At 34.0% G+C, this 27,067-nt stretch overlaps 1 protein-coding gene and 1 non-coding gene across 3 annotated transcripts in view; one reads left to right on the top strand and one right to left on the bottom strand.

The window, feature by feature from the left end:
- Nucleotides 1–26,752, top strand: part of Gbe1 (1,4-alpha-glucan branching enzyme 1) — a 210,950-nt gene extending 184,198 nt beyond the window's left edge. For both annotated transcript variants that reach the window (XM_090347887.1, XM_090347879.1), the window contains 2 exons: nt 14,633–14,750; nt 26,019–26,752. In XM_090347887.1, the coding sequence (XP_090204013.1) occupies nt 14,633–14,750; nt 26,019–26,075 (175 nt within the window). In that variant the 3' untranslated portion in view covers nt 26,076–26,752. The remainder of the gene's footprint in view (nt 1–14,632; nt 14,751–26,018) is intronic.
- On the bottom strand, nt 14,264–14,369 carry LOC150069538 (U6 spliceosomal RNA). The gene has a single exon (XR_016538430.1). It is a non-coding gene; the product is annotated as a U6 spliceosomal RNA (small nuclear RNA).
- Nucleotides 26,753–27,067: the final 315 nt, after the last annotated feature.

The raw sequence follows: 27,067 nt of genomic DNA on the forward strand, positions 1-27,067 counted from the left end.
AGGACCGTGTTATACCATGATGAATCTGTCTCTCCTCTATGCACCTGTGGTTGAGTGTTGTCACAGTAGTGATATTATTAATTTATTTTTATAGTGGTTAGATTTAGTTTGGACTCAAGCCTGTAATCCTAGCTACTCAGGAGGCTGAGATCTGAGGATCAAGGCTCAAAGCCAGCCCTGGCATTAAAGGACCTGGGACTCTTATCTCCAATTAACCTCTAGAAAATGGAAGTGGGGCTTGATTTGAGGGTAGAGCAGTAGCCTTGTGCTGAAGAGCTCAGGGACAGCTCCTAGGCTGAATTCAAGCCCATGACACAAAAAAAATGAATGAAAGAAAGAAAGAAGAGAGACAGACAGAGAGAGAAAGAGAGAGAGACAGAAAGAGAGAGAGAAATTAGTACAATTCTTTGGGAAAGGGAGCATTAGAAAATTATGCAGAAATTCATATTACAGGCAAACTAGTCCTTAGTCACTACCTCACCATCGCCAAAAACTAGTTCCAAAAAATGCTCTCTACATTCTGTTACAATCTTCTCAAACTTAAATGCAAAATATATAGTCAGGTCAGTTATTATAATTTTTCTGTGTTCTAGTGTAAAACAGCAATATGTTATGGTTCTATATTTCAAGTCAAACTGACACATCTAAGTTTACTGGATATTATTCAATTTAAGCTGAACACCTCATAGTTTATTCATGTTATATGACTTGGTGTTTATAGAATACTAATGGAATGAGACTATAAACCATATAGCTATCACATGGTAAAAAATGCATTTGGATGCTATTGTGAGGAGTGGACTTGATAGTGAAATGCCAGCCCCCTTTTCAAATAGCATTTCAAACTGTCAGTGTTGAGAGATGAATAAGAGTGAGCACAAATAACACTTAAAACAAGTATGCAAACTCATGTCACTGTATTTCAAAACTAAAGGGAAAGAGGAGTAAATTGCTTGAATGGACCTGTGATCTTAAAAATATGTTTATTAATCTTCTGTATGATAAGTTTCTTAATGTAACTACAGTCTTTGCATTTTAAAACTATACACAGTACTTCTAATAAGGAAATAAATTCATCTGGGTGATTCCTAGAGTATGATTGCTAAAGGCAGTGAGGTTTTGATGTGAGTTGTTGGGTTTGAAAGGACATGGCTGAAAGTTATTCTAATAAAACACTGTGTATATTAGAATCTATGCTTTATGCCAAAATAAAAACAAAAACTAAGGAATGTACATTTTTGTCAAGATTCTATGGCACATATGAAAGTTACTTTTAGGATTTTAGAATCTGGGTTGTAGTTTTTACTTTTCTAGTTTATAGATGCTTGGTTAAAGGCAAAAGTAAAGATAAAAAATTTCCTCATGAGAGTTCTATAAACTGACTTTGAACAGATACAAGTTAATTTCTTTTTCTTTTGAGTGCATATGTGTATCCCTCTGTGTTTTCTGAAACTATGATCTTTATGTGACCAGAGAGAGATAATACACTAAAAGTTTTACTAAGGTCCTTTTGTTTCCATAGTTTTAATATATTCTTATATATGTATATTTGTATATGTGTGTGAGTATTGGGTATGTATATTTTTAGACATACCCTGAATTCCATAATGGTATATAAATGTGTCAGGAGTCTATATTTAGAGGTAAGTCATATGATCCATTTAATATATGTGTGTATGTGTATGTTTATATCTAATATGTAAGTACATATACATATATATATATATATTTGTACGCACATTCATTGTCAAGGGTCAGTACTTACAAAGTGGGAAACCCTTTTCTGCAATAGATAATTGTAACATTCATGTACCATACAAAATTACCAATACTAGTAGGTACCAGCAGATAGGCAATGGAAAGTATAGTAAAAGCACTCCTGTCTATGACATAATGTACTGTATAGGTTCACAGGTTTATATAGTCTAGAGGTCAGAAGTCTTCCCTTCCCTTCTTTAAAACATTACTTAGGGGGGTTAGATCATTATTTGGTGGGGGAGTGATGGTGCTTGAACTCTGGGCCTGGGCACTGTCCCTGAGCTCTTCAGCTCAAGAACTACCCTTGAGCAAAGCCCCACTTCCCATTTTCTAGAGGTTAATTGGAGAGAACAGTCTCAGGTTCTTTTGTGCACAGGCTGGCTTTGAACCTTGATCCTCAGATCTCAGCCTCCTGAGTAGCTAGGATTACAGGTGTGAGCCACGGAGCCCAGCTTAGATTTTTAATTGTTAACTAATTTTAAAGCTTTCTGTGGTTTAATGACATTGATATTATTAAGCTTTATTTTACTTTCTAAAAGTTTGATATGTTTTGCAAAGAAAAATTACTGTTGTGTTTTAAATACTATATAATAACACTTTCAGATGAAAGATATACGTATATATGCACAAAATCACTGAAAGTAAATGAAAAATAACATCTTATTAACATTTGTTTTATTGTTGTTTTATGGTTTAGTGGTGTTGTGAAAAGTGTATTGAGCTTTTACTTGCTTTGAATAGTCATTCATTGTTGTGAAACATTTCTATTTAGGGGCAATTTATACCTCAGTTGCGAAAGATAATCTTCTGGTTTTATAAATTATTTAAACAGTAACTTAGTCAAAACTTTTGTCTTCCATTTCTTTTCCTTTGTAAGGAAAAGGAAATGAGAAATACTCAACTTTTGAAAGCAGTACAAACTCACTTCACAATAGTATCATTAATGAAGGAAAATATTTGAGCCCATGAACAATGTAAATAAAAACCAACTGAATTCTATAAATGTAATTTCTCTCAGCTTACTGATGGGCAATCCCTAGTTATGTCCCATTAACAAGAATTAATTTGTTAAATTCGTTTTACTCCATTTTGTAGTTATATGGCATCAATTCTTTAGTATGAAAAATGTATAGACATTATTAAGTAAAATCATTTAATGTATAATTCAATGAAGTGTGGTCATATTACATTTTATTGGTAGGCAATTATTTGATTCTATAATATCACTTAAATAGAAAATTGTTGTAGTTTTCTGTAAAATTATAAACATTATTCAGATGTTATTTTTCCCTGTTAACATTTTATTATTTTATAAAATAGTTTTCCTTTTCCAATCTGTCTCATCAACAGTTAAGGAAAACAAACAACAAAATTACATATTTGTCTTTCTTTGTACTATTTAGTTGATATTCTGATATTTTGATTTGTTATTTTTATATTTTGTTTTTTACCCTAATATTTCCTAACAGCTTATATAACTTCTGTAGCATCTGTACATATTACTTCCTGTTGTTTTATTGATAAACCGAGAAATTTGTAAGCATAGAAAGATGTGTTTTCTGTTCTAGGATGATAGTTAAGAGAGTGTACTCTATAATATTAACTTCCCTTTATTCACTGTCTTCTCTACCACTTACTGAAAGCAGGGTTACATACTGAATTTTGATTTGCATTTCTCTGATAATTAGTGATGCCTTTTTGTCCAAATACAAAATGGGGCAGTTGTGTGTTTTTTTTTAAAGTTTCTAGTCATGTCATTTATCTTTTAAAAATTGGGTTATTTTGGTTTTAATGCTGTTTAGTAATGGAAGTTTCTTACATATATATTTAGGATATGATATACATAAGATTTTTATCTGTTTTGCATTAATTTTTTGCAAGTATTTTAAGGCAGTGTCCATTTTCATCCTAGCTTTCTTCATGTCATTTATTGAACATGTCTACTTTTCTCAAGTGTGTGATTTGGGCAGCTTTGTCAAAACCCATATATAGGGTCTATTTCTGGGATCACTTATTTGTTCCTGTGTCTATATTTACATAGGGATATAGGCATAATATATATATAGTCATATAGACTATATCCATGAAGTTCTTTGGGAGCTTATTTCTGGACTTTCTAGTGTGGCATAGATAAAGATAGACAGACAGATAGAGATATCTTTATAGATAGAGATGAACTATCTATATCTATAGATATATAATTTTTATGCCTGAATACCATGTTATATTGATTACAAGCTTTATGATAAAAGTCAGCTACTCCGATGCCTCCAATTCTATTCTTTTTCCTCAGCACTTCACTTGTAGTTCTGTTCCATGTGTACTTTACAGTTTTTCTTTCTATTTTTGTGAAAATTAACAGTAACATTTTGGTAAAATATTTAAAATCTTTTGTTGCCAGACAGCACTGGCTCATAACTGTAATCCTAGCTACTCAGAGGTTGAGATGTGAGAATCATGATAAGAAGCCAGCTCAGGGAGGAAAGTTCATGAAGTGCTAATGTCCAATTAACCACCTGAAAGCCAGAAGTGGTGCTGTGGTTTAAAGTGCTAGCCTTGAGCAAGAAGAGGTCAGGGACAAATAAAAGATTTCTTTTTTAGCCACCTATCAACATCAATAAGTATTATCTAACATAATTGCCCCAGGCCATTAAACATTAGTTACTAAATTAAAAATTAATTTCCTCAAATTGCAAGACATCAAAAGGTAATTTTTATATTACAATGTTCATTTAAAAATCTATAAAGAATATAAAATCTTAATGGTAAATTCAACTTCATTGATAATGAAAGGATACAAATTTAAAATGTTAACTCTGCAAGATGAGGAAAGCCAAAAAGAGGTTCATCCTTTTTAACCAAAGTAACAATGAATAATTTCCTCTAGCTTAGCTTTAAAAAAAAGGCATAAATTAAAATTTTAAACCTAAGGAAGAGCCTGCAAAATGAAAAAATATATCATATATTCACAAATACATAATGATACTAGTCTGGGTCCTGTTTCACAGCAAAAACAAAAGGAAACTCTCTTTATTCAATAAAGAGACACGTTAAAAGTTGATAGCCATAGAAATAACTGCAGCTGCAATGGAGGGTAAGATCATGTTTCATTTTCAGTTAAGCTGGACCAAATTGTCTACATCTGAAATACTGTATTTCTCAGAACTTTAAAGAACATTTCTGTTAAAAGATGTTTAAATTAGAAAGTTCTGTTACGCATCAGATGCTTCTATGTACTATCTGATTAAACCTTAATCTAAGAAAAATTAACAGGAACCTTTGATATTAGTGAGAAGGAATATGTAGGAAAGGCAATACAAGTAAACAGTATAAAGGCAAAAAAATGAATTTTTTGTCCCTTGAGTCAATAGTTTATGTGGTACAGCATTTGTGATAATCAAAGCTGCAGCACTAATAACTTGAGCATTTTCTATGCTGCATACTGTGATAAACACTCCAAGAAGATTGCTTCAGTTAATCCCTGAAATAACTCTCTGATATATGACCTCATTTGCAAAGGAGAAACTGAGCCCCAACAAAGTTAAGTAACTTCTTGCAGATTGTTTGTAATTAGCAGAACTGGGATCAGAAGACAGTTGTTGAACCCAAGTATCATGAATGAGCATAGCAGTGTTTTAGGTTACAATCTCTTAACCCTGTCTTCATGAAGGTGGTGTTTTCTACCTATAGTTGTCTTTATTTCTCAGAGACTTTCCAGTTCCCACTTGTTTTAAATTTAATACTTGTATTTGATTCCATTGGAGCTCCCTTAGAGCACGTTTGTTTGATGGGAATATTTTCTTTATCGCCTAAATCAAAATTTCCTTAAAATGCAAGAGTAGAGGAGTGGGGGGAGGGAAAGAGAACACATTAATGTAACTTAAAGTTGACTTAAACGTATATGGTTGATTTCATACCCTCGCTAGGGTAAGTAGTACTGCAATAAACATCGTTGTGCTAGTGGCTTTAGTATGTCCTTGTTTCTGGATGTTTCGATAAATGCCCCTCAGTAGATAATTGGACCAAGAAGATGGTGTACTTATACACAATGGAATTCTATGCTGCCATCAGAAAGAATGACATCACCCCATCTGTAAGGAAATGGAAAGACTTGGAAAAAAATCATATTAAGTGACGTAAGCCAGACCCAAAGGAACATAGGCTCAATGGTTTCCCTCATTTGTAATAATTAGTACCCACCCAGGACTCTCGTAGCAGAGGATTACAATAGCTCAAAACCTAGGTAAGGTCGTTGTTACTGTATCTGACTTTGTTACCTGGTATATTGTATATACATTTAATTATTTATTTGAAATAGGAAACGCAAAGGGGGGAAATAAGATGATTGGGGGGGGTGGGAGAGGAAAATGGGGACAAAACCATGAGAAGGAATATCAATGTGTGAGAAACAACGCACCTACTACCTGGCAAATATAACTGTGACCCCTCTATACATTAGCTGGACAATTAAAAGAAAAAAGCATTTGGTTGAAAGTTGAATAAAATCCATTTGAGCCAGGAGCCTTCGGGGGCTCATGCCTGTAATTCTAACTACACAGAAGGCTGAGATTTGAGGATCACAGTTCAAAGCCAACCTTGGCATGAAAATCCATGAGACTCTATCTCCAATTAACCACCAGAAAATTGGAAGTGATGCTGTGGCTCAATGGTAGACCAGTAGCTTTGAGCTGAAGAGTTCAAGGACAAAGCCAATGCCAAATTCAAGCCCCTCAAACAACCAAAAAACAAAAAAAAGCCATTGAGCTTCTAAATGATTGCTACTGTTTCATTGGATTTGTAAGCTCTTTGGATAATCTATAGTGATGCAAACAGCATGTTTTTAGGGGAAAGACTAGTGTAGAATGGAGTGGAAATGTAGCCATATGTTTTTTTGTTGTTTTTTTTTTTTTTCATTTCTTCCAGTCCTGGGTTTGAGCTCAGGGCCGGAGCACTGTCTTGGACTTTCTCAAGGCTAGAGCTCTACCTCTTGAGCCTCAGCACCACTTCCGGCTTTTTTCTATGTATATAGTACCGAGGCCGAGGAATTGAACCCGGGTCTTCGTGCATGCTAGGCAAGCACTCTACCACTCGGCCAAATTCCTGGCCCCAACACTACCTTTTTTTAACTTCAATATAAATGATCTATCAAAAGGAAATTGTCAGAAATATTCTATAAAGTGTTTTAAGACATTCTTTTTCCACTTGAATTGTGTAAAGAAATACGTAGTATTCAGTATTTTTTATTATCATTGGATTTGCCACATACTAATGTGTCATTAAGCATGTTTAAGAATAAACAAATAAACAAATACTTTACATGAAAATGCATTTCACAAACCAAAGCAATCCATTAATCAATGTGCAAGTTAATGCCAATTGAGCCCATTATCCTTTGACCTTACTTGGCTGCCATTCTACATCATTCATTTATAAAATATTTTAACCAAGTTATAAAAGTTGCAAGGATTGTTGCTTATTTTGTAGTCTAAAAACAGAATCATTTTGATGATGAAACAGTTACCTATTAGAAGGAATATGCTTCTATTTTTTACTTAATTGAAACATGTGGCTCTCCTTTTAAACTTAATGCTCACTGATTTGAATGCATATATAACTCATGTATGGACATACTTGTTTTTTTCATGGATAGCAAAATGTTGTGTGAACTAGTTGGAAAAAATTTCCTTAAGGAAAAATTGTATTTTGCCTGCATTATATTTTAATGTTATTTAATGTCACTCATAGCTTCCTCAATATTTTATAGTTCTTTAAATTTTTCTTATTTTAAATTGTATTTTCTAAATACACCACTGGAAGTTTTTTTTATCTAACATCTCAGAAAGTAAAACCAAAATATTTATGTTCCATTCAAAGTTATATAATCATAAATGATACATTGGTAGATAACACTTAGAAAAATAACAAATGCCAAAACTTACACTTTCAATCTATAAATTTAATGTTGTTTATTTTAGAGTTCTGAAATAAATATAAATGACCAAATCAAGTATATCCACAAACGTACAAATGAACATATAAGTACCTCTCTGCATTAAACAGCCTATATACTCTTGAGATATGTTGCAAAGCAGCACTAGTCTTTCCTATTTGTGCATTTCAAAAGACACAAAAGCAGGTAAAAATTGGTTCATAGTGCTTCTGTAATTCAAGACAGGAAATACAATGTGATTAAATATTAGTTATGAAATAAAGCATCCATTTGAGATGACTTTTTGTGGATTATAGTGAGCAATAAATAAAGGATAATTCATGAAATTCAAAAAGGAAAAGATTAGGTTAGAATAGTATAGTTATCTTTAAGTTATTAAATTTAAAACTAGTTTTCAATTCCTTACCTTATCAGATTTTTGCTCACAGTTATGTAGAACATTCCCTAGAATTGTCATATTCATGCTTTCTGCCTTTAATATTGATTCTCTCTCCAGACAACCTTCAGCATTCACAAGGTATGGTGAATGGAATAATTTATGGAAGCTGATTGAATGATTATGTATAAAAATGATAAATCCTATCCTAAGATATATCTTTTTCACATTCTTGCATGACTTTCATTGAGATTCTGCTTACAACAAATGGCATAGCAGTATTACTTCCATTTGCAACAGACATACGTAAAGCAATTTATCTTAAAATTGATTATTTCTTAGATTTCAAGATATATTATAGGTATTAGGTCTTCTAACTTTGTGGTCATTTTTGTCACCAGAGAACCACTTTCTGTCCCTCAGTTTGAGATCTCAGGAGTTGTACCTTTCAATAAATTTCTTTTGCTTCATCAGTGGGAGTGAAGTGAGGTTGGTACTAAATGATATAAATGATAGTACTTCTTACATCAAAATCTTCACACTTCCAAAAGACACTTTATCAAGTGGCTGAGCAAACATAGCAGCTTTTGAATTATTTGAAGAGCCATTGAATTTGAGAGCCTTCATGCCTTCACTGTTCTTTAATCTTATTAATACAGGCCTCCTTCTGTACAGGGCTCTTCCTTGGTTCACATTTAAGGACATATATTATAAAATAATGCTTCAAACTTTTTATCTACTTCAACCTATTGGTAGATATATCAAATACTTAGGAGACTCTTGAATTTTAAATAGGAAATCATAATATTTTAAAAGGCTAATCAAACAGATAAAGACCTATTTCATCTCCTTTTTAAAAATATATTAACAGTTCTGCCATTCTCTTCCTATTACATTTTTCCAAAAATGGCAAGGAAAAAATTTTGGCTCAGCGTTTTAAACAATGAGATGATCACTTGAATGTAATGAATAAATCTACCAAAAACAAATATAATCAACCTAATAAATTCTGTCTCAAAAAGGATGTTAGGAATACCAATTTTATGTAATTATATTAATAATTTAGTACTTAGTAAACATTGATGCAAAACTTCTCAATAAAATACTGGCCAACCGTCTACAACAACTCATCAAAAAAATTATACACTATGATCAAACTGGATTCATCACGGGGAGGCAAAGCTGGTTCAACATACGCAAATCAATTAATATAATTCAACACATCAACAGGAGCAAGGACAAAAATCACATGATTGTCTCAATAGATGCGGAAAAGGCATTTGACAAGATCCAACACCCCTTTATGTTAAAAGCTCTGGAGAAACTAGGAATCCATGGAACTTTCCTCAATGTAATAAAGGCTGTGTATGAGAAACCCACTGCTAGTATTACACTTAATGGTGAAAATCTAAAGCCATTCCCCCTAAAATCAGAAACGAGACAAGGATGCCCACTCTCTCCACTACTCTTTAACATAGTACTAGAATTCCTAGCCAGTGCAATAAGGCAAGAAGCAAGCATAAAGGGGATCCAAGTAGGGAAAGAGGAAATAAAACTATCCCTCTTTTTTAAAATATCCAAATACAAATAAATTCAATTTATCAGATAATAAAGTGAGATACTATACCAATATGAGATTTGTATTTGGATATTTGAAATTTGATGGAAGGGGGGAAAACCAAGACGGGTGGGGGGTATGGGGGGGGAGGGAAACGGGTACCAAGACATGTGAAAGGGTATCAATGTATGTGAATTAATGCACCTTCTATCTGGCAAATATCATGTAACCCTTTTACTAATTACAATAAAAAAATAAAAATTAAAAAAAAAAACTATCCCTCTTTGCAGATGGCATGATTCTGTATTTAAAGAATCCTATAGACTCTACTCCCAAGCTCATTGAGCTGATTCAAAACTTTGGAAGAGTAGCAGGCTATAAAATCAACCCTCAAAAATCAACTGCCTTCCTTTACACCAACAGTGAGAGGAACGAGGCAATAATCAGGAAAGAAACTCCTTTCACAATAGCCTCAAAGAAAATAAAGTACCTAGGAATTAGCTTAACTAAGAATGTAAAGGACCTTTTTGACGAAAACTTTAAAACCCTAAAAAAGGAAATTAAAGCAGAACTAAGGAAATGGAAAAACCTTCCATGCTCCTGGATTGGAAGAATCAACATTGTGAAAATGACAGTCTTGCCAAGAGCTATCTACAAATTCAACGCAATACCCATCAATATCCCAATGGCATTCTTTAAAGAAATAGAAGAGGCAATTCAAAATTTCATATGGAATAATAAAAGACCCCGTAGAGCAAAAACACTTCTTAGCAGAAAGAACAGCGCCAGAGGAATTTCAATTCCAAACTTTAGGCTCTATTACAGAGGTATAATTATCAGAACAGCTTGGTACTGGCACAAGAACAGGCCTGAAGACCAATGGAATAGAACTGAGGACCCAGATATTTTAGTAAATTTTTATCATGTATTTTTTCTGGCCTGCTAAAACTTGGAAGCTCAGCAACAAACTCCAAACAAGAAACTCCATGTAAACACACTTCACCTAATTCATGAGGTAAATATGTTTTTCACTCACACAAAGTAGGATAATCAGACATGATGTATTTGACAGACGTCTAAACCCTAGCTCTACTGCATAACTGTTGGACTCACTTTGGGCTCTACTTTTTACTACTGTCATTTGTACAACTAAAATCTTTGTATATTTCTGCCAATATTTGGACTGGTTAAATTCTTGTCTCTTAAATTTCCTGAGTTAGTGTTTCCCCTGTCCTTTCTATTTTCCCACTGCTTCCTGGATATATTTTCTCAATTTTCATCTCCTTTCCTAAGAATATTCAATGTCATTATACTTAATTAACAAAATAAATACTAAAAGCCTAGTCCAGTCTTCAAAACTCTTTATATACTGACACTGAATCCTATCCTTCTTACTAGTTTTCTCCTACTTTATGTCTTTTCCCCTCTCTATTGACATTGGAATGTATGCCTTATTTTTCCTTCCAGTCTGGACATCATATGCAAATCTGAGATCATATATTTTATATCTTGCATAGTACAGCCTACACATTTAATAAAGATATGGGAAAGTAACCACACACCACTCTCAAGCCAGAATCCTAACGACTCAAGAAGGTGAGATTTGAGGGTCACGGTTCGAAGCTAGTTTTCTAAGGAAATATGCCTGATATTTTCATCTCCACTAAAAATGCTAGAAGTGGGGCTGTGAATCAATTGGTAAATCATGAAACTTGAGGGAGAGCAAAAGAAAGAAAAAAGGAGGAAGGGAGAAAGAGAATGGAAGGGAAGGGGAGAGAAAATTTATTATATTTTACACAATATAAAAATTAGTGTATGGACTAAGCACCTGTAGCTCATGCCATAATCTTGCCTACTCAGAAGGCTGATATCTGAGGATCTCTATTCAAAGGAGCCTGGGTACTGCAATCCATGAGATTCCATTTAACCACAAGAACCCAGAAATGGATCTGGAGCTGTGGTGTGGTAGAAATCTAGCATTGAGAAAAACACTTAAGTGCAGAAATACACACACACAAAATGTAAATTTACCCTCTTGATGAATCAAGTTTGTCATCCTAAGTATCAGTCTGAAAGTTTATTGTGAACCTCTTATAAGAAGTCATTGTGCTAGAGTATAGGGAGTTAGCAGTGAAGGATGACACAATGTTGAAGTGTCTTGACAGATTAATTCTGTGTGCTCTATATTTTTAAAACCATATGAAGAACAAAAAGCTCAGATATTCCTGACTTATAGTTTCAGAAATATATTCTTTAGTAGAAGAGGGATGATGGCATCACCTCGGTAGTAATTGGATTCCTTTTGTGTATTGGGGATGGTATGTGCATATGCATATATGCATGTTAGAAAGGGATTAGAGAACACTTGAATAAGAGGATATGCAAATCAGGAAAGTTACTTATTCAAATAATCTCTTTAAAAACTGTTATAAATTTAAATAGCATTTCTAAGAAGTTGAGATTTCCATATACATAAAATTATTGTAGCAATTTAAAACTGGAAAACTGTGTTCTACCCATAATCTTTAATCTATTGTTTTGGTTTGTTGAATTTTCTGAATTGAAGTATATCATTTTCTAAAGGAAGCTATTATTTCCAGTTTAATAGATACACATGGCTGGGTAACTCCAAAAGTGGATAGAATAGAAAAAAAATATATCCAAACTGATGATGTTTTGATACTCAATGCTTTCATAAATTGCTCCTCCACGATTATAAATTGTATAGATAGATATGTATGAGGCATGTTCTAAATATATTCTAAATATATCCAAATATATTGATGCTGTGGCTCAAGTTATAGTAACCTTGAGCTGAAGTGCTCAGGGACAATGCCCAGGCCCAGAGTTCAAGCCCCACGACTGACAAAAATATATATATATTTATTATTTATACAATATCAAAAAAGAAATAGAGACACAACAGGTTTTTTGTTGTTTTGAATATTTTAAACTATCTTTTATTGGAAATGCAAATATTGGGAAACATTTTTGAAATTTGTAACTCTAAATCAGCATGTAAAATACAAAAAAAAATCAGTGTTCTTTGAAATACACTGTCAAAAAGTATAATCACATAATTTCATCTTCAAAGAAGGCCTAATGAATGTATAAATTTCCTGCTGTGAAATATTACTGAGCTGAACACTCAAGGAGACACTTGTTATGACAACTGCCATTCAGTGATTATCAATCTACTGGTTGGAAATTTGAAGATAAACTTGATTTCATTGACGTCTTTGTTGTTAATCAGTAGCTTACTAATTCTTTAACAACTATAAAATCCCCTAGCTACTCAGGAGGCTAAGATCTGAGGATCACAGTTCAAAGATAGCCTGGGACATTCATCTCCATTTAATCATCAGAAAACCATGCCTCAAGGGGTTATGGGTAGCTTTGAGCTGAAGAGCTCAGGGACATTGTCCAGGCCCAGAGTTCAAGTCCCACAACCAACTTAAAAAAAAAAAAACTATAAAATCATTTTAGTACATTATTCTCAAAACTGTATGTTTTTTTTTTCTGAATGTAATCTAAGCTTGGATGTTCTGTAATGTTTCATGTATTTATGTCACCAGTTATTTTTCATTCACTGTGCTTCATTTTGTTTATGAATAGGCTTCAATAATTTTTATCTACATCATCTCTCTAATATACCTGTGGCTACTATTTTACCCTCCTTGAATATTTGTCTCATTCACTTTCCCTCATTTTTCCTTCACTAAATGCATTAATACTCTAGTTACCAGCTTCAATTTGAATGAGAGCATATTGATCTGGATTGGCTAATACAGAGCCCTTCCTGCTAATGAAAGATCCTGTGGTGCTCCATCCATCTCTGACTCAGAGTGTTCACAGAATGAAAATGATTGGTCACTGTTCATTGCTCCCATGAACTAACTTTGCTATAAATTCTGAGATTAAGCATTTATAATGGCAAAGATAATATACAACACTAACTTAACCTATCCTTGGAGTAGGAAAAATTAAGATCTCTGGGGAACAATATATATTTTCTTGTATGAAATATTTTAGGCACATTGAGCATAATAACAGTATCTTTCAGTATTTACTATGAGTAAGATAAAGCTAATCATGCTGAAATATCAGATGTTAGAACTGAGGATGTATGTCAGTGCAAGAGTATTTGATTAACATCTTAGGATCTGTTTTTTTTTAGAGGGAGAAAGCACATGTTAAATTATAGCAGATCTCATGATTGTCACATGTTAGCCCTGTACTGATAGCAGTGTACCTACCTTCCAGAACAAGGAAGAGACAGGAAGGTGGCTGCTTAACACACTCCTCAGACCACATGCAACCATTTTGTCTCTCCTTGCTATGATAAGCAGGACTTAGGAAAGCTAAGTAAACTTAGAGTTGAGGAGAGAGGAAAAACTCTTGAAATTAGGAGTGCTCAGTGAGATGTTGTAGAACTATATTTTAGTATATATCCTATATTGTCCTTAAAGGATATATGGACCTAGCAAGGCTATGCTTGATTATTACTATTTTCCAAGTAGAAGTAGTCCAAAAGAATCAAATTTTTCTTCAATATAGGAAATCTTCTAATGGAATAGATTGGTTTCAGAGGAGGAGTTTAACTTTTCTTTTTCTTTTTTTTTTAAATGTGGGATGCTTCACAAATTTGTGTGTCATCCTTCCGCAGGGGAATGCTAATCTTCTCTGTATTGTTCCGATTTTAGTATATGTGTTGCCAAAGCGAGTACAAGTTTCACTCTTAATGGGGGTATTGAGTCCCATGTGGAATAATCACTTGATGAACTACTATAATACAAGGGTCACAGGATCTCATGGGTATATGTACTAAATAACCTATGAAACTCCTGTTGAACATGAGAATCTCTGCTATATTGAAGAAAAAAAAATCACTGTTGAACAGTGTTCAGACCACTCACTTTTAAATTGCCATCTCTGAACACATTTTACATCTCCTACTCCTGAACCGTTGTGAATTCCTTAAGGGCTGTACATATAAAATTGCACTAGATTCAGATGCAGCGGATTATGGAGGACATCAGAGACTGGACCATAACACTGATTTCTTTTCTGAGACTTTTGAACATAACGGACGTCCCTATTCTCTTTTGGTAAGTAAAGCTCTTTCGATATTTTCATTCAATTTTAATTTAATCCTTTATTTTTATGGCAGTGGTTTTACCGAGCAAAACAGCTCTTCAAATAGCAACACAAAAGAAATAGCAGGTAGGAAAACCAGATGTATTGTGTGGTACTGGACTAAATAATGTCTTGGGAATGATTCTAAAAGTCATCTGAGGACAACTGGAGCAATTTGAATGCTAGTAGGATTAAAATCACTTCTCAACTATTTAGAGGAAGGCAACTTTAAATTCTTGCTAGATAAAAGTATTTCTACTTTTTGGCTTCCTTATAGTTTTAGCTGTGCTCTAAAATTTTATAATAAACAGATGCCTGCATTATTGATTAATGAAGTTTAATTTGAAACATCTTAAAGGAATCAAATAAAATATACATCTTTTTTCAGAGTAAGCTCAAACTTGAGTCCATGATAAGTATAAAATCCAGTTTTCCTGAAGAAAATTTTGTGTAAGTTTTTTTTTACATTATTTTCACACAATGGAATATTGCTTTAAAATACTACATATAAATTTTTTTTAAAAATATAGGATGAGCTGGTGCCGTGTAATCGTAGCTACTCAGGAGGCTGATATGTGAGGATCAAGGTTCAAAGCCAACTGGGGCACAACTAAATAATCTGAGACTCTTATCTCTAGAAAATGGGAAGCAGGGTTTGGTTGAAGGGTGGCGCAGTAGCCTTGAGCTGAAGATCTCAGGGATAGTGCCCAGGCCAATTTCAAGCCCCAAGACTCACAAATACATATATATATATATATATATGATGTAGAAATGTACTGTATACTTTGTTAGCATACCGTAGTCTCAAAGCCATGTCTATATTGTATTATCTTGTCTTTTTTTTTTTTTTTTGGTTTTCCTAGCTGGTTAGATGTATGCTCCTAATCTTACTTGTTTTCTTTCCATTGTGAGATGTTGGATTAACTGGGTTACTCATCCTTGATACAAGGTACTTATCTAACAAATTTTGGATTCATCATATCTATTAATGCTCTGAATTTGTTATTTTTTTTCTTTTCAAATTTTTCTTATAAATTTAGCAAGAGAATCTTCATGGTATTCCAAAATTACCTGACTTCCTATTTTTTCTTCTCTTTGAATGGTTCTAGTCTTTCATTTATTGTATTGTATCTCCAATTAATATTCCATAAATAAATGAAATCAGACTGGGGATCAAATTTTCACACTGGAGATAGGAAAGTGCAGTGACCACAGAATAATTTAATGTTGTTCTAAGTATGTGTATGTGGTGTGTGTGTGTGTGTGTATGTGTGTGTTTGCATAAGTAATAGTGTGTGTTGATTGTGAGCCCCATATGCCTATAGATACAAAAAGAAGTCCATGTACAGTGAACATTCTTGGTCATATTTTGTTTAATTTTTTTGCTCAATGTGATGTTTCATGCATAAGGTAGAGTTTCATGCATAAGGTTACAGTTTCATGCATAAGGTAGAGTACATTGCTCACTTAACATTATAACACCCTCCCTTGTTTTTCTCCCACTTCTCATTCCCCCATATCCTCCCCACACTCAAGTTGTGAAGTTCATTTCCAACTTATTGTCTTGTGGATATCACTGTTGCTTTGGTTCACCTTTTGTCCTTTGTCTTACCATTTTGTTGTTCCTTTGCCTTTCCCAAATAAGAAAAAAAATGTAGATACATGACACAGGAAACCGAAATCAAATACAATGACAACAGGTGATAAATCAAAGGGAGAAGGCATGAAAGAAGCCTTTTTTAATTGTAGGGGCCGAGAGTGTAGCCTTATGATAGAGTGCTCACCTAGCATGTACAAAGCCCTGGGTTCAATTTCTCAGTACCACATACTCAGAAAAAAGCTGAAAATGGCACTCACTGTGACTCATGTGGCAGAGTTCTAGCCTTCAGCAAAAAGTGTTCAAGGACAGTGCCCAGGCCCTGAGTTCAAGCCCCAGGAGTGGCAAAAAATATAGAGATATAAATTTAGATATATAGATATATATGGTGAAGTGCAGAGGGATTACAGTTACATCAGTCAAGTAATGAATGCATTTCTTTGTGAACAATTTCTCCTGCTCATTCAAGTTCTCCTAATTCCCCCACCTACCCACAAACTGTATACCTTTTGTCTTACATGTAAGTTAATCTGATTTGGGGAGGGGAAAGTAAAGCACAGGAATGGTGGAACAAGGGGTGAACTAATTCAGCAGTAATACTCACAAGACACTACCTTGGAAATAAACTGTACATAAGTATTTTAAAGAGAGAAACTTAAAAAGTGCTATCAGATTCCTTCTTCAAAGTAATACTACTACAATATTCAGAGAGTTTGATGTTAACAGGTGAAATAAGAGGGATAAAAGTAGTTGCAGGAATGAGTAAGAACAATAGCCTAACTCTCTTAAATACTGGAGAGGGTTAAAGAGTCCACAATTTTTAAAAGATGACTCATGTCTCTAGGAGCAACCTGAAAAACAACACTGGACTGCAAAAAAACCTCCAGTTAAACCAATTTAACTAGCTGGACAGAGATTGAAAGATTTAACAAAAATCTCTTGTTTCCTAAATATTCAGTCATGTGTCTCAACAAATGCCTTGAGTTTCTTTCTTGCTTGCTTGCATTTTGCCTTTTAGAGAAAGGCCTAGCAGTAAAGTGAACATGTCACAAATTTTCGTGTACAGAGCAAGTGCTCTGTCTTTTGATTACCAGTGTTCATAACTGGAGTCACTTACATCTTTTATACCTAGGTATCCTTCATCTGTGAAAAGAAGATTAATAGGAAGATTAGTGATAGGAGATATCCTCCCTCACAACAAGAAATCGATTTTCTCCTCTTTGTCTTCTTTCCTGTTTTTGTTTTTGTTTTTTTTCTGTACTTTGCACACACTGGAGATACAGAATCACTGTGCTACATCCTCAGCTCTTATGAGCTTCTTAGAGGAATGAATTCATTAATATATCCAAAATTTTGGAAAACTGCAGAACATTGTATTACATATATTTAAAAGTACTTGTTTGGTTTTTTCATAGATTTTTATTGTAATTAATAGAAGGATTACATGATATTTGCCAGATAGATGGTGCATTAATACCCATACATTGATACCCTTTCATGTGTCTTGGTACCCATTACCATCCCCCCCACTCCCACCCCTCATCTTGTTTTGGCCAGATCCCTATCCAATTTCAAATAACCAAATACAAATATATCCAATATGTCAGGTAACGAAGTGAGATACTGTAACAATATGAGATAACCAAGGGACAGCAAAAGAGATGAGAGATAACATAGTACCTTAAGAACAACAATCATTCATTATATGGCTTATGTTTCTATATCCTAGAGATCCTTTTATTTAGCATTCTACTATATACCCTTTTGTATCAAGGTTTTGCTCTATTGCAAATCTCTGCTAGGAGAGCCCAAGGTTTCTACTGATTATGACAAATGAGGGAAACCATTGAGCCTAAGTTCCTTTGAGTCTGGCTTACTTCACTTAATATGATCTTTTCTAAGTCTTTCCATTTCCTAACAAATGGGGCAATGTCATTCTTTCTGACAGCAGCATAGAATTCCATTGTGTACAAATACCACATATTGTTGATCCACTCATCAATTCAGGGACATCTAGGTTAATTCCATATCTTTGCTATGGTAAATAGTGCTGCAATGAACATTGTTGTGCTGGTGGATTTAGTATGTCTTTGTTTCTGGATGATTGGGTAAATGCCAAGTAGTGGAATTGCTGAGTCATAGGGGAGCTCTATGTTTAGTCTTTTGAGGAACTGCCATACTGCTTTCCATAGTGGTTGAATGAGTTTGCACTCCCACCAACAGTGTAGTGGTGATCCCTCCTGGCCACATCCCCTCCAGCATCTGTTATTATTCGTTTTCCTGATCCTGGCCATTCTAACTGGAGTGAGGTGGAATCTTAGAGTTGTTTTGATTTGCATTTCTTTTATGACCTGAGATGTTGAGCATTTCTTCATGTGTCTATTGGCCATTTTGTTTCTTCTTCAGAGAATACTCTCTTTAAGTCTTTGGGCCATCTTTTAATGGGATGGTTGTTACTTTGGAGATTAGTTTTGGATAATGGGGAAAAGCAAAAGCGATTCCCTCTAAAATCAGGAATGAGACAAGATTGCCCACTCTCTCCACTCCTCTTTAACATAGTATTAGAATTCCTAGCCAGTGCAATAAGGCAAGAAGCAAGCATAAAGGGGATCCAAATAGGGAAAGAGGAAGTAAAATTTTCCCTCTTTGCAGATGACATGATCCTGTATTTAAAGCTCCTTGAGCTGATTCAAAACTTTGGAGGGGTAGCAGGGTATAAAATTAACCCTCAAAAATCAACTGCCTTCCTCTATGCCAACAGTGGGAGGAGTGAGGCAACAATCAGGAAAGCAACTCCTTTTGCAATAGCCTCAAAGAAAGTAAAGTACCTAGGAATTAGCTTAACTAAGAATGTAAAGGACCTTTTTGATGAAAACTTTAAAACCCTGAAAAAGGAAATTAAAGCAGAACTGAGGAAATGGAAAAACCTTCCATGCTCCTGAATTGGAAGAATCAATATCGTGAAAATGACAATCTTGCCAAGAACTATCTACAACTTCAACACAATACCCATCAATATCCCAATGTCATTCTTTAAAGAAATAGAAGAGGCAATCCAAAATTTCATATGGAATAATAAAAGACCCCGTATAGCAAAAACACTTCTTAGCCTAAAGAACAGTGCAGGAGGAATTTCAATACCAAACTTTAGACTTTTACAGAGCTATAATTATCAAAACAGCTTGCTACTGGCACAAGTACAGGCCTGAAGACCAATGGAATAGAACTGAAGACCCAGATATTAAACCACAGACCTATGGCCACCTTTGACAAGGGAGCCAAAAAAAAAAAATAGAATGGAAGAAAGACAGCTTCTTCAACAAGTGGTGCTGGCAGAACTGGTTAAGCACATTCAGAAAACTAAAGTTGGATCTTTCTTTGTCACCCTGTACTAGAATTAACTCCAAATGGATCAAAGACCTGGAGGTAAAAGCCAACACTCTGAAAACTTTACAAGAAGGAATAGGAGATTCACTAGACCTCCTTGGCACAGGTCGAAACTTTCTTAATAAGGACGAAGAATCACAACAAATCAGAGAAGGGCTGGATAAGTGGGACTGCATCAAACTGCAGATCTTTTGTATGGCAAAGGACCTAGCTAGTAAACTAAGTAAGAAGCCTACAGAGTGGGAGAAGATCTTCACCAACCATACAACATATCTAAAATATATCAACAGCTCAAAAAATTGAATTAAAAGTACCTGTTATCATGGCTGATCAATTTTAAACATGGCCAGATATTAAGTGTTATAAGGACCCTTAATTAAAAATACTGTTTCCTAGCCTAGGGAAAATTCGAAGCTTATAATCTTTAGGTTAAGGAGAGGAAATGTGGTAGAGTAGAAGACTGCCTGCCTGGTAGGCTTAAAATCTCAAATATTGACACCCCGGTACTGCGCAAAAGAAAAACATATTAGGCCAGGAATCAGGATGCATAGTCTAATTGTAGCTACTTGAGAGGCACAGCTTGAGAGGCTTATATAGTTTAAGGTCAGATCAAGTAAAAATTTAGTCATGAGAGTCATCTCAACAAGAAGCAGACAGGACAGAGCATAGCTGTAATCCCAGTTCTAGGAGGGCTGTGATTGTATGCTAACCTTGGTGAACCTAGTTAAAATATAACTAATACAGAAGACCAGGAGTTTATGCCCCACTCAGTACTGCAAAAATAAATGAGTGTGTGTGTATGTGTGTGAGTTGGACTGAACAGAAAGTGTCTTGGCACTTTTTGATTTTGTAAGACCAAAAATAGTCCATCATAATTAAAACAAGTCAAGTATCTAGTGGCGACAGCAGCCAGATTACATTTTGAGATGTAATTGAATTGATCTGGCAAACACAGAATGCATAGTTGAAACTCAGCAGGTAGAATGAAGGCTGTCTCTAAAGTCTCAGTGACACATGTGATAGAGCATAGCACAAAAGCCTGGAAGAAATAGAAGAGAGCTTAACCGCTGACTCTGAGCAGAATTCTTATCCAGCTTGGTCAGGCAGAAGAGAGTTAATCCTGTCTGCCAGGAGTAACTTCTTGTTTTCAGTGACTATTCTTTATTTAACTAAGTCTCTTGGTTCCTTGTGTAATGACCAACTAAATCATGTCTGTATAGAAGCAAAGAGCTCAGGTGAATTGATACAATAAAGAAAACAAGTTTCCCCCTGCCAGACAGTTCTTTCAAGAGTCCAAGGGGAGAAAAACTGCATGAGAAGATTTTTACAATAGCATCTCATAATGAAGATCCTTATTAAACAGATTCATTTCTGCTGGATTCCATCCTTTCATGTTACTTGAACGGGATCCTAAATGGGTCACTACCTGTGAGATCACACCTGCCTCCCATTCCCTAGATAAATGGAAGGAAGAATATCACTTTCCCTTCTCTGTGAAGTTCTCGCCCATCATAACGCATGCACAGCCTTTGCCAAAGCTTAATTTGCAAGCTCAGTAATCCAAGGGGTCTGCTGAATAAGTGTCAAATCTGTTTTCAAAGATAGCAACAAACAGAGCTCGGAGGAATCTTAAAATAGTCGTTTATTGCTGCAGCATCAGCAGGTACCGCCCTAGCCTTGTCTCTCTGCTCCCTGAGTTGAAACTGGGAAGCCAGGAATAGGTCTGTGTACCTCCATGGAAGAAACTATTTTCTAAGGTCAGTCTCCCTCACAAATGCCAAAACGTGTAGGAAGACAGTTACTGGCAGTTACTGAAAATTGCAGTTTAGCATCATCACTGTATCTTAGTTTGTGTCATATGATATATATATAATTAGTCAATGAGGACTGGAAAGTGCTTCTTTCCTGCTCTCCAGCTCATAAATTAAAATTCTGTGACACAAGCAAGGGAACAATGGTTATTGAATCTCAAACAAGTTAAATTTCTTCATAGTAACTGAAACACTCTCACTGATCAAACTGTGAATAAAGTTAGAAATTTAGCATTAATCTTTGCCACCTGAGTTCTTTACCAAGATGAAGTACATCTGTTTATTCCTATTTGAAATTTGGAGATTTGTGAGTAGATACTTATACTAGCTATAAACATCTTGATTGATGTATCATTCATTGTTCTTCATTTGTTAAATATTGAAAATGTAGTGTATCCATTGAAGTATTTTTTTGGCTTGGTCCAAAACTATAAAAAAATTTAGTTTTTTTTCTGCCTGAAAGTTTTCAACCCTAAAAGTGTATGTTTGTAGATTAGATAATATGCATTTCTATATGGAAATGAATATTAGCAAGGCTTTTCTCCTGAAATTAACACAAAATGAGGTAGAATATCATATTTGCTTAAAATATTTCATGACCTATATATTTATGAAACATATATTTGAGGACTAAAATTAACTGAGAGTTTTTTTAAAGAAAAATGTATGTTAAACTCCTAAAAGGATCAACCCACTTCTTTTTGAAGATTTTCATTCCTATCAATATTATATCTGCATGTACTATTGTTAAATCCTAAAATAAAATTTTCCTCTTTGTATGTGTTGGACACTCTGCTTTCAACATTCTATGAGCACATTTCAGCTTGATTCTTTAGAAAAAAATAACACTTTACCAGGCTCACCAATGCATCCTGGGTGCTTAGTTACATTTACTGTCATACTAATGTTTAAAATGTTAATTAAATCCTTAAAATAATCAACGTAACTCAAGGAAGTAGAATATATTAGACTCTCAATAAATTTGATGAGTTTATACATTACTGCTCTGCTTTCTTCAAACAAGTGACTGAATGCAACTGGCAAAATAAATGAAACTCAAAGGCACATATTTCATATTTTCTCATCTGTTCTCAGTGTAATTGTAGCCTTGAAATGACTATAGATAAAAAGCTAATAACTGGGCATAGTCCATACCTTCAGTAGCATGTATTATGTGTCATATACAAACTTCATGATTTCTGTTTACTAAATTATAACTTTTAAAAACTATAACTTTTTAAAAGTACTTGAACCTTTTTTATATGTTTGTGTTCATGTTTTAAGGGATATACATAGATCAAAATTATTATTGAATGAAAATGATAGGAGTTATATGTGTTTGTAATTGTTTCTTCTTTTTTTCTTCTCATTTTATTTTTTTATTATTGAGATAATGTATAGAGGGGTTTGTTTCTCTTAATGATTAGCTCTGATTATCATCAGTCCTTTGATATAATCAATAACCACTAACTGAGTAAAATTGATTCAAATACAAAGTAACCTAGTAAATAAAACTCATAATATCCTGAACATGCTTGAGGGCAGGGGAGGGGAATTCTTTCATGTTACTTAAACCACAGACTCCAGAGCAACATAAATACATTCTGATAATTAACACCGCAGAGACAAAATATAATTACTAAATATTCCCGTAAATGACCTTATATAATTATCAACTGAAGATTTTTGAGCAGTGACTCTCAAATGGTCTTGAAGTGTGATTTGAATTGGTGTCATAAATTTCCTCACAGAAAGGGACCAGCATCATTTTAGTGGGAGCTCTTGGAGCATTTTTGTTTTAACTAGTAAATGCCAAAGTAGAAAATGAGGTGCAGATTGTAAACTTGAACACTGGCCTCCTTTTATTGACTCCTAAATTTGAGCTAGCTAAAGTATCAGAAATTCTAATGACAGTAAGGACTATCTATGAACTATCAGTCTGTAGTTATTATTTACATTCCATTAATGAAATTCTTAGGAGGACATTTGGTATCTTCTCAGGAGAAGATAACACAATTGCATAGGATCCAAAGAAAAAATTGACTGGATTTGTTCTGATAGATGACTATGCCACAGACTGAGAGAGACGGTTCATTATCTGCACTAAGCCTGATTAATGTGCCTCACAACCAACTTTATCAAGAGACTTGGATTTATCGGAGTGCTTTCACCAGTTTTGTGGGATGATACCTTATCACAGAAAAGTTTTTAATACAGAGTTAACTGAAAAATTTGTGCCTAGTTTTTGGTGCTATGGAGAAATGTAGATTGCTTTTCAGTGTTTAGATGTTTAAGTTTTCTATGTAAAATCTCCTAGCCTGCCAATTAGGTGAACCTCTGTGATCCTCAAGTCTACATACATAGATTTCAACATGAAACACATTTATACAACTACTTAAGGATAAATAAAAGTGAATGATGTGTATCAATAATGATTTGGCTTCTTAAGGAAAATTCTTTTAGAAGTTTGACCTTTTGAAGGACAGATTACTGGCTTAATTTGTGCCTATTTTGATGACCTGAAGGGTAAGTGGGTTGAATTGGATTTCTGTGTCCGGGTTTGGCCTGGTTTTCTTTGTCTGTAGCTGAATAGTAGATTTCTTTTGGCTGGATCTGCCTTGGTAATTGGCTGTTGCCCTGCTCACTTATGGAAGTACCTAGCTTTTTTTGATGAACTGGTCTCTCACTATATTATATATTACAACTAAAGATAAAACATTGCTTAGAGGCATGCATTTGCAATTATAGTCTCCTGTGGTTTTACAGTTATAAGACATTATAAACCATATGAAATTGTTGAGAAACACATTGTGACATTGAAACACTTGATTTCCCCACCTGTAATGACTAAAGGGATGTAATATATATCTTTGGAAATACTTCCTTGTAAATAAAGATATTGAACTATAACTAGCTTTTAACATTTTTAAATATAACTCTCCAAATCATGAATACTTCTAATTGAAGCTAAGAAAAACTTTATTTTATATTCATAAAATAAATTTCCTAAAATGTAACTATCTAAAACCTCTTATAATCTTCGGTGTTCAAAAAACATCCAGACCAATTGATGTCTGATTTTTTTGAAGTGTAGTAAGAAACCTTAGTGAAAAAATTTTGTGCTTAAAAATAAATTAGACATACATGTCTTACTAAATGTAAATCAGATTCTGCTGTTTTTTTCCTTCCAAAAATGTTTGTATTGTATTTTTTATTTTAATTCTAAAATTGAATGGTTTATTATATTGATTATATTTTAACCCTAAATAAATCTTTCACTCAAAGATAAAGTAACAATATTAACAAAGTCAGCAGGAGAGATTGTCCTAATGTTGACAACAATCTGTATTAGGTATACTGTTTAATTATTTACTAAAATAATTCATAAGTACTTCTGTATAGACTAACACATAATAAGCATCAAGCCATCTGATTACTTCTAAATTTAGTACAAGTGATAGCCTATATCAGCACACTAGAAATGTTTTCAAATAAGTATTGGTTCACAATTATTTTCTTGTGTATTATGTATTCTTTAGTACAGTCAACATCAGCATTTGAATTCTTCATTAGCATGTAGGAAAAGTATGAATTAAAGAAGTGTGGGTTTTACATTTTTAAAGTTCATTATCACAAAGCATAATTGGGAAACTTGAAATAAATTGTGTTAAGCATTCACACAAAAGCAAAATTGAATTTCATATATAGTAAAAACCTACAAATCAAAGCCTATTAGAATTGTCTATAAAGACCTCTCCGAAACTAGACATGTAGGATGTAAAAATAGTCTATGCAAATGTGTTCAGAGCACAAGATATATTATAGATAAGAATAGGGATAAGGGAAGAATTTGACACCTGAAAAACTGTGACTGCAGCCTGGTTTGAGAATGGGGAAGATGGAAGTATGGAGGAATGAGCCAAGATTATTTAGTATCTAAAGGGAGGTGCATTTCTTTTTCATTATTTCAATTGAGTTAAAATGTGAAGAGGGCTAAAATACATACAGTTCCTTCTCTGCTTTTATTTATAACATGAATAGGAAAATGGGGTGGGAGGTGTTTAAAGCATCTTCATTAAAAGGCAGGCTTAACATGCTACATCCATCTATCTATACAGAGTAAAATTATAGAGCTTTCATGTGGTCTTGAGCTCCACAGGATTGTGATTAAATGGGGAACTAAGAGTGCCATGGATGTATTCCTGTGATGAATGTTGCTTTTGGTAAATAATATGGAGCCCTCTAGTGGTGATTGTTTTTAACTAGTCTTACTTTGGTGCCATAATGTTGGATCTGTACATTTGAATCTTCTCAGGCTTGGCAGTTGTAAAAATACCTGTGACTTCAGTCAGATGTGAGACTGCATCATATCTGTGTCACTTTGACATGATGACAACATGTTCAATAGTTCTTCCAATTGCACTGACATGATTGTGTTGATTTAGGTGTACATTCCAAGCAGAGTGGCCCTCATCCTACAGAATGTGGATCTGCCAAACTGAAGAAACCTGATCTCAGCTCACCACAGACAGATATGTGTTGTTTGCTGGTTCTTGTCACTGAGTTTATAATATGTAAGCCTTTCACATACAGCTGTCTAGCCAAAATGTCATATCAAAATTCAATATTGGTTTATGCAAATACATCAGACTCCGCTTGAAGAAGTAGAGGGGAGAGATTATGTTTAAAATTTTAGCAATCCATATTTCTAAGCCATGTAAACAGCTTGGATTCTCAAAGGAAGTATGCTATATAATATCCTGAAATGTTTTGCTTTCTTAAAAAATATTTAATCCTTTTAAGTTCAGATTATGAATTCTATGTTCTATACAGTAATATCTGTTGAGTATGATAGTGTTTTAAGTGGATATTTAGTGGTCCTATTTGTTGTGTCTGTTAATCAACATTATGAAAAATGAACTTGCTTTCTTTGTCTTTCCAAATTATGTGTGGAAATAACTGAAATAAATATGTAGGACTATTATGAAACCAGCAATTATATCAAAAGTACCATTAAAAAGGCTTTTATCCAAGAACTCATTTTGTGTTTTTATTTTGTGATTTTTCATTCACAATTATTTCGGTAGATGGCAATGTGTAAAGTCTTCCCAAAAACATAAAACAGGATTGTAGCATTTTTTAAAAAGTGTGTTTTACTTACAATTAATAAAGAATAATTATAAAATTGCCTGTTTTAATGTGTATTTTTGGGTGCCATAGAGGGACTTATTTATTAACATGTATCACCCTAAATCTGATACTTTCTCACCATCTATTCATATTCATATACATGATAGACTAGGGGACCACTAACTTTCCTAATTTTTCTTTTCATTTCTTTTTCTTTCTTGTTTTAAGTTTTGCCAGTCCTGCCAGGGGCTTGGACTCAGGTCCTAGACACTGTCCCTGAGCCTCTATGTGCTCAAGGTTAGGATTCTACCACTTGAGCCACAAAACTACATCCTACTTTTCTGAGAAGTTTGTTAGCAATGTG

This window comes from Megascapheus bottae, chromosome 1 (assembly GCF_031878675.1).
Source record: "Megascapheus bottae isolate mThoBot1 chromosome 1, mThoBot2.hap1, whole genome shotgun sequence".
Classification (NCBI taxonomy): Eukaryota; Metazoa; Chordata; class Mammalia; order Rodentia; family Geomyidae; genus Megascapheus; species Megascapheus bottae.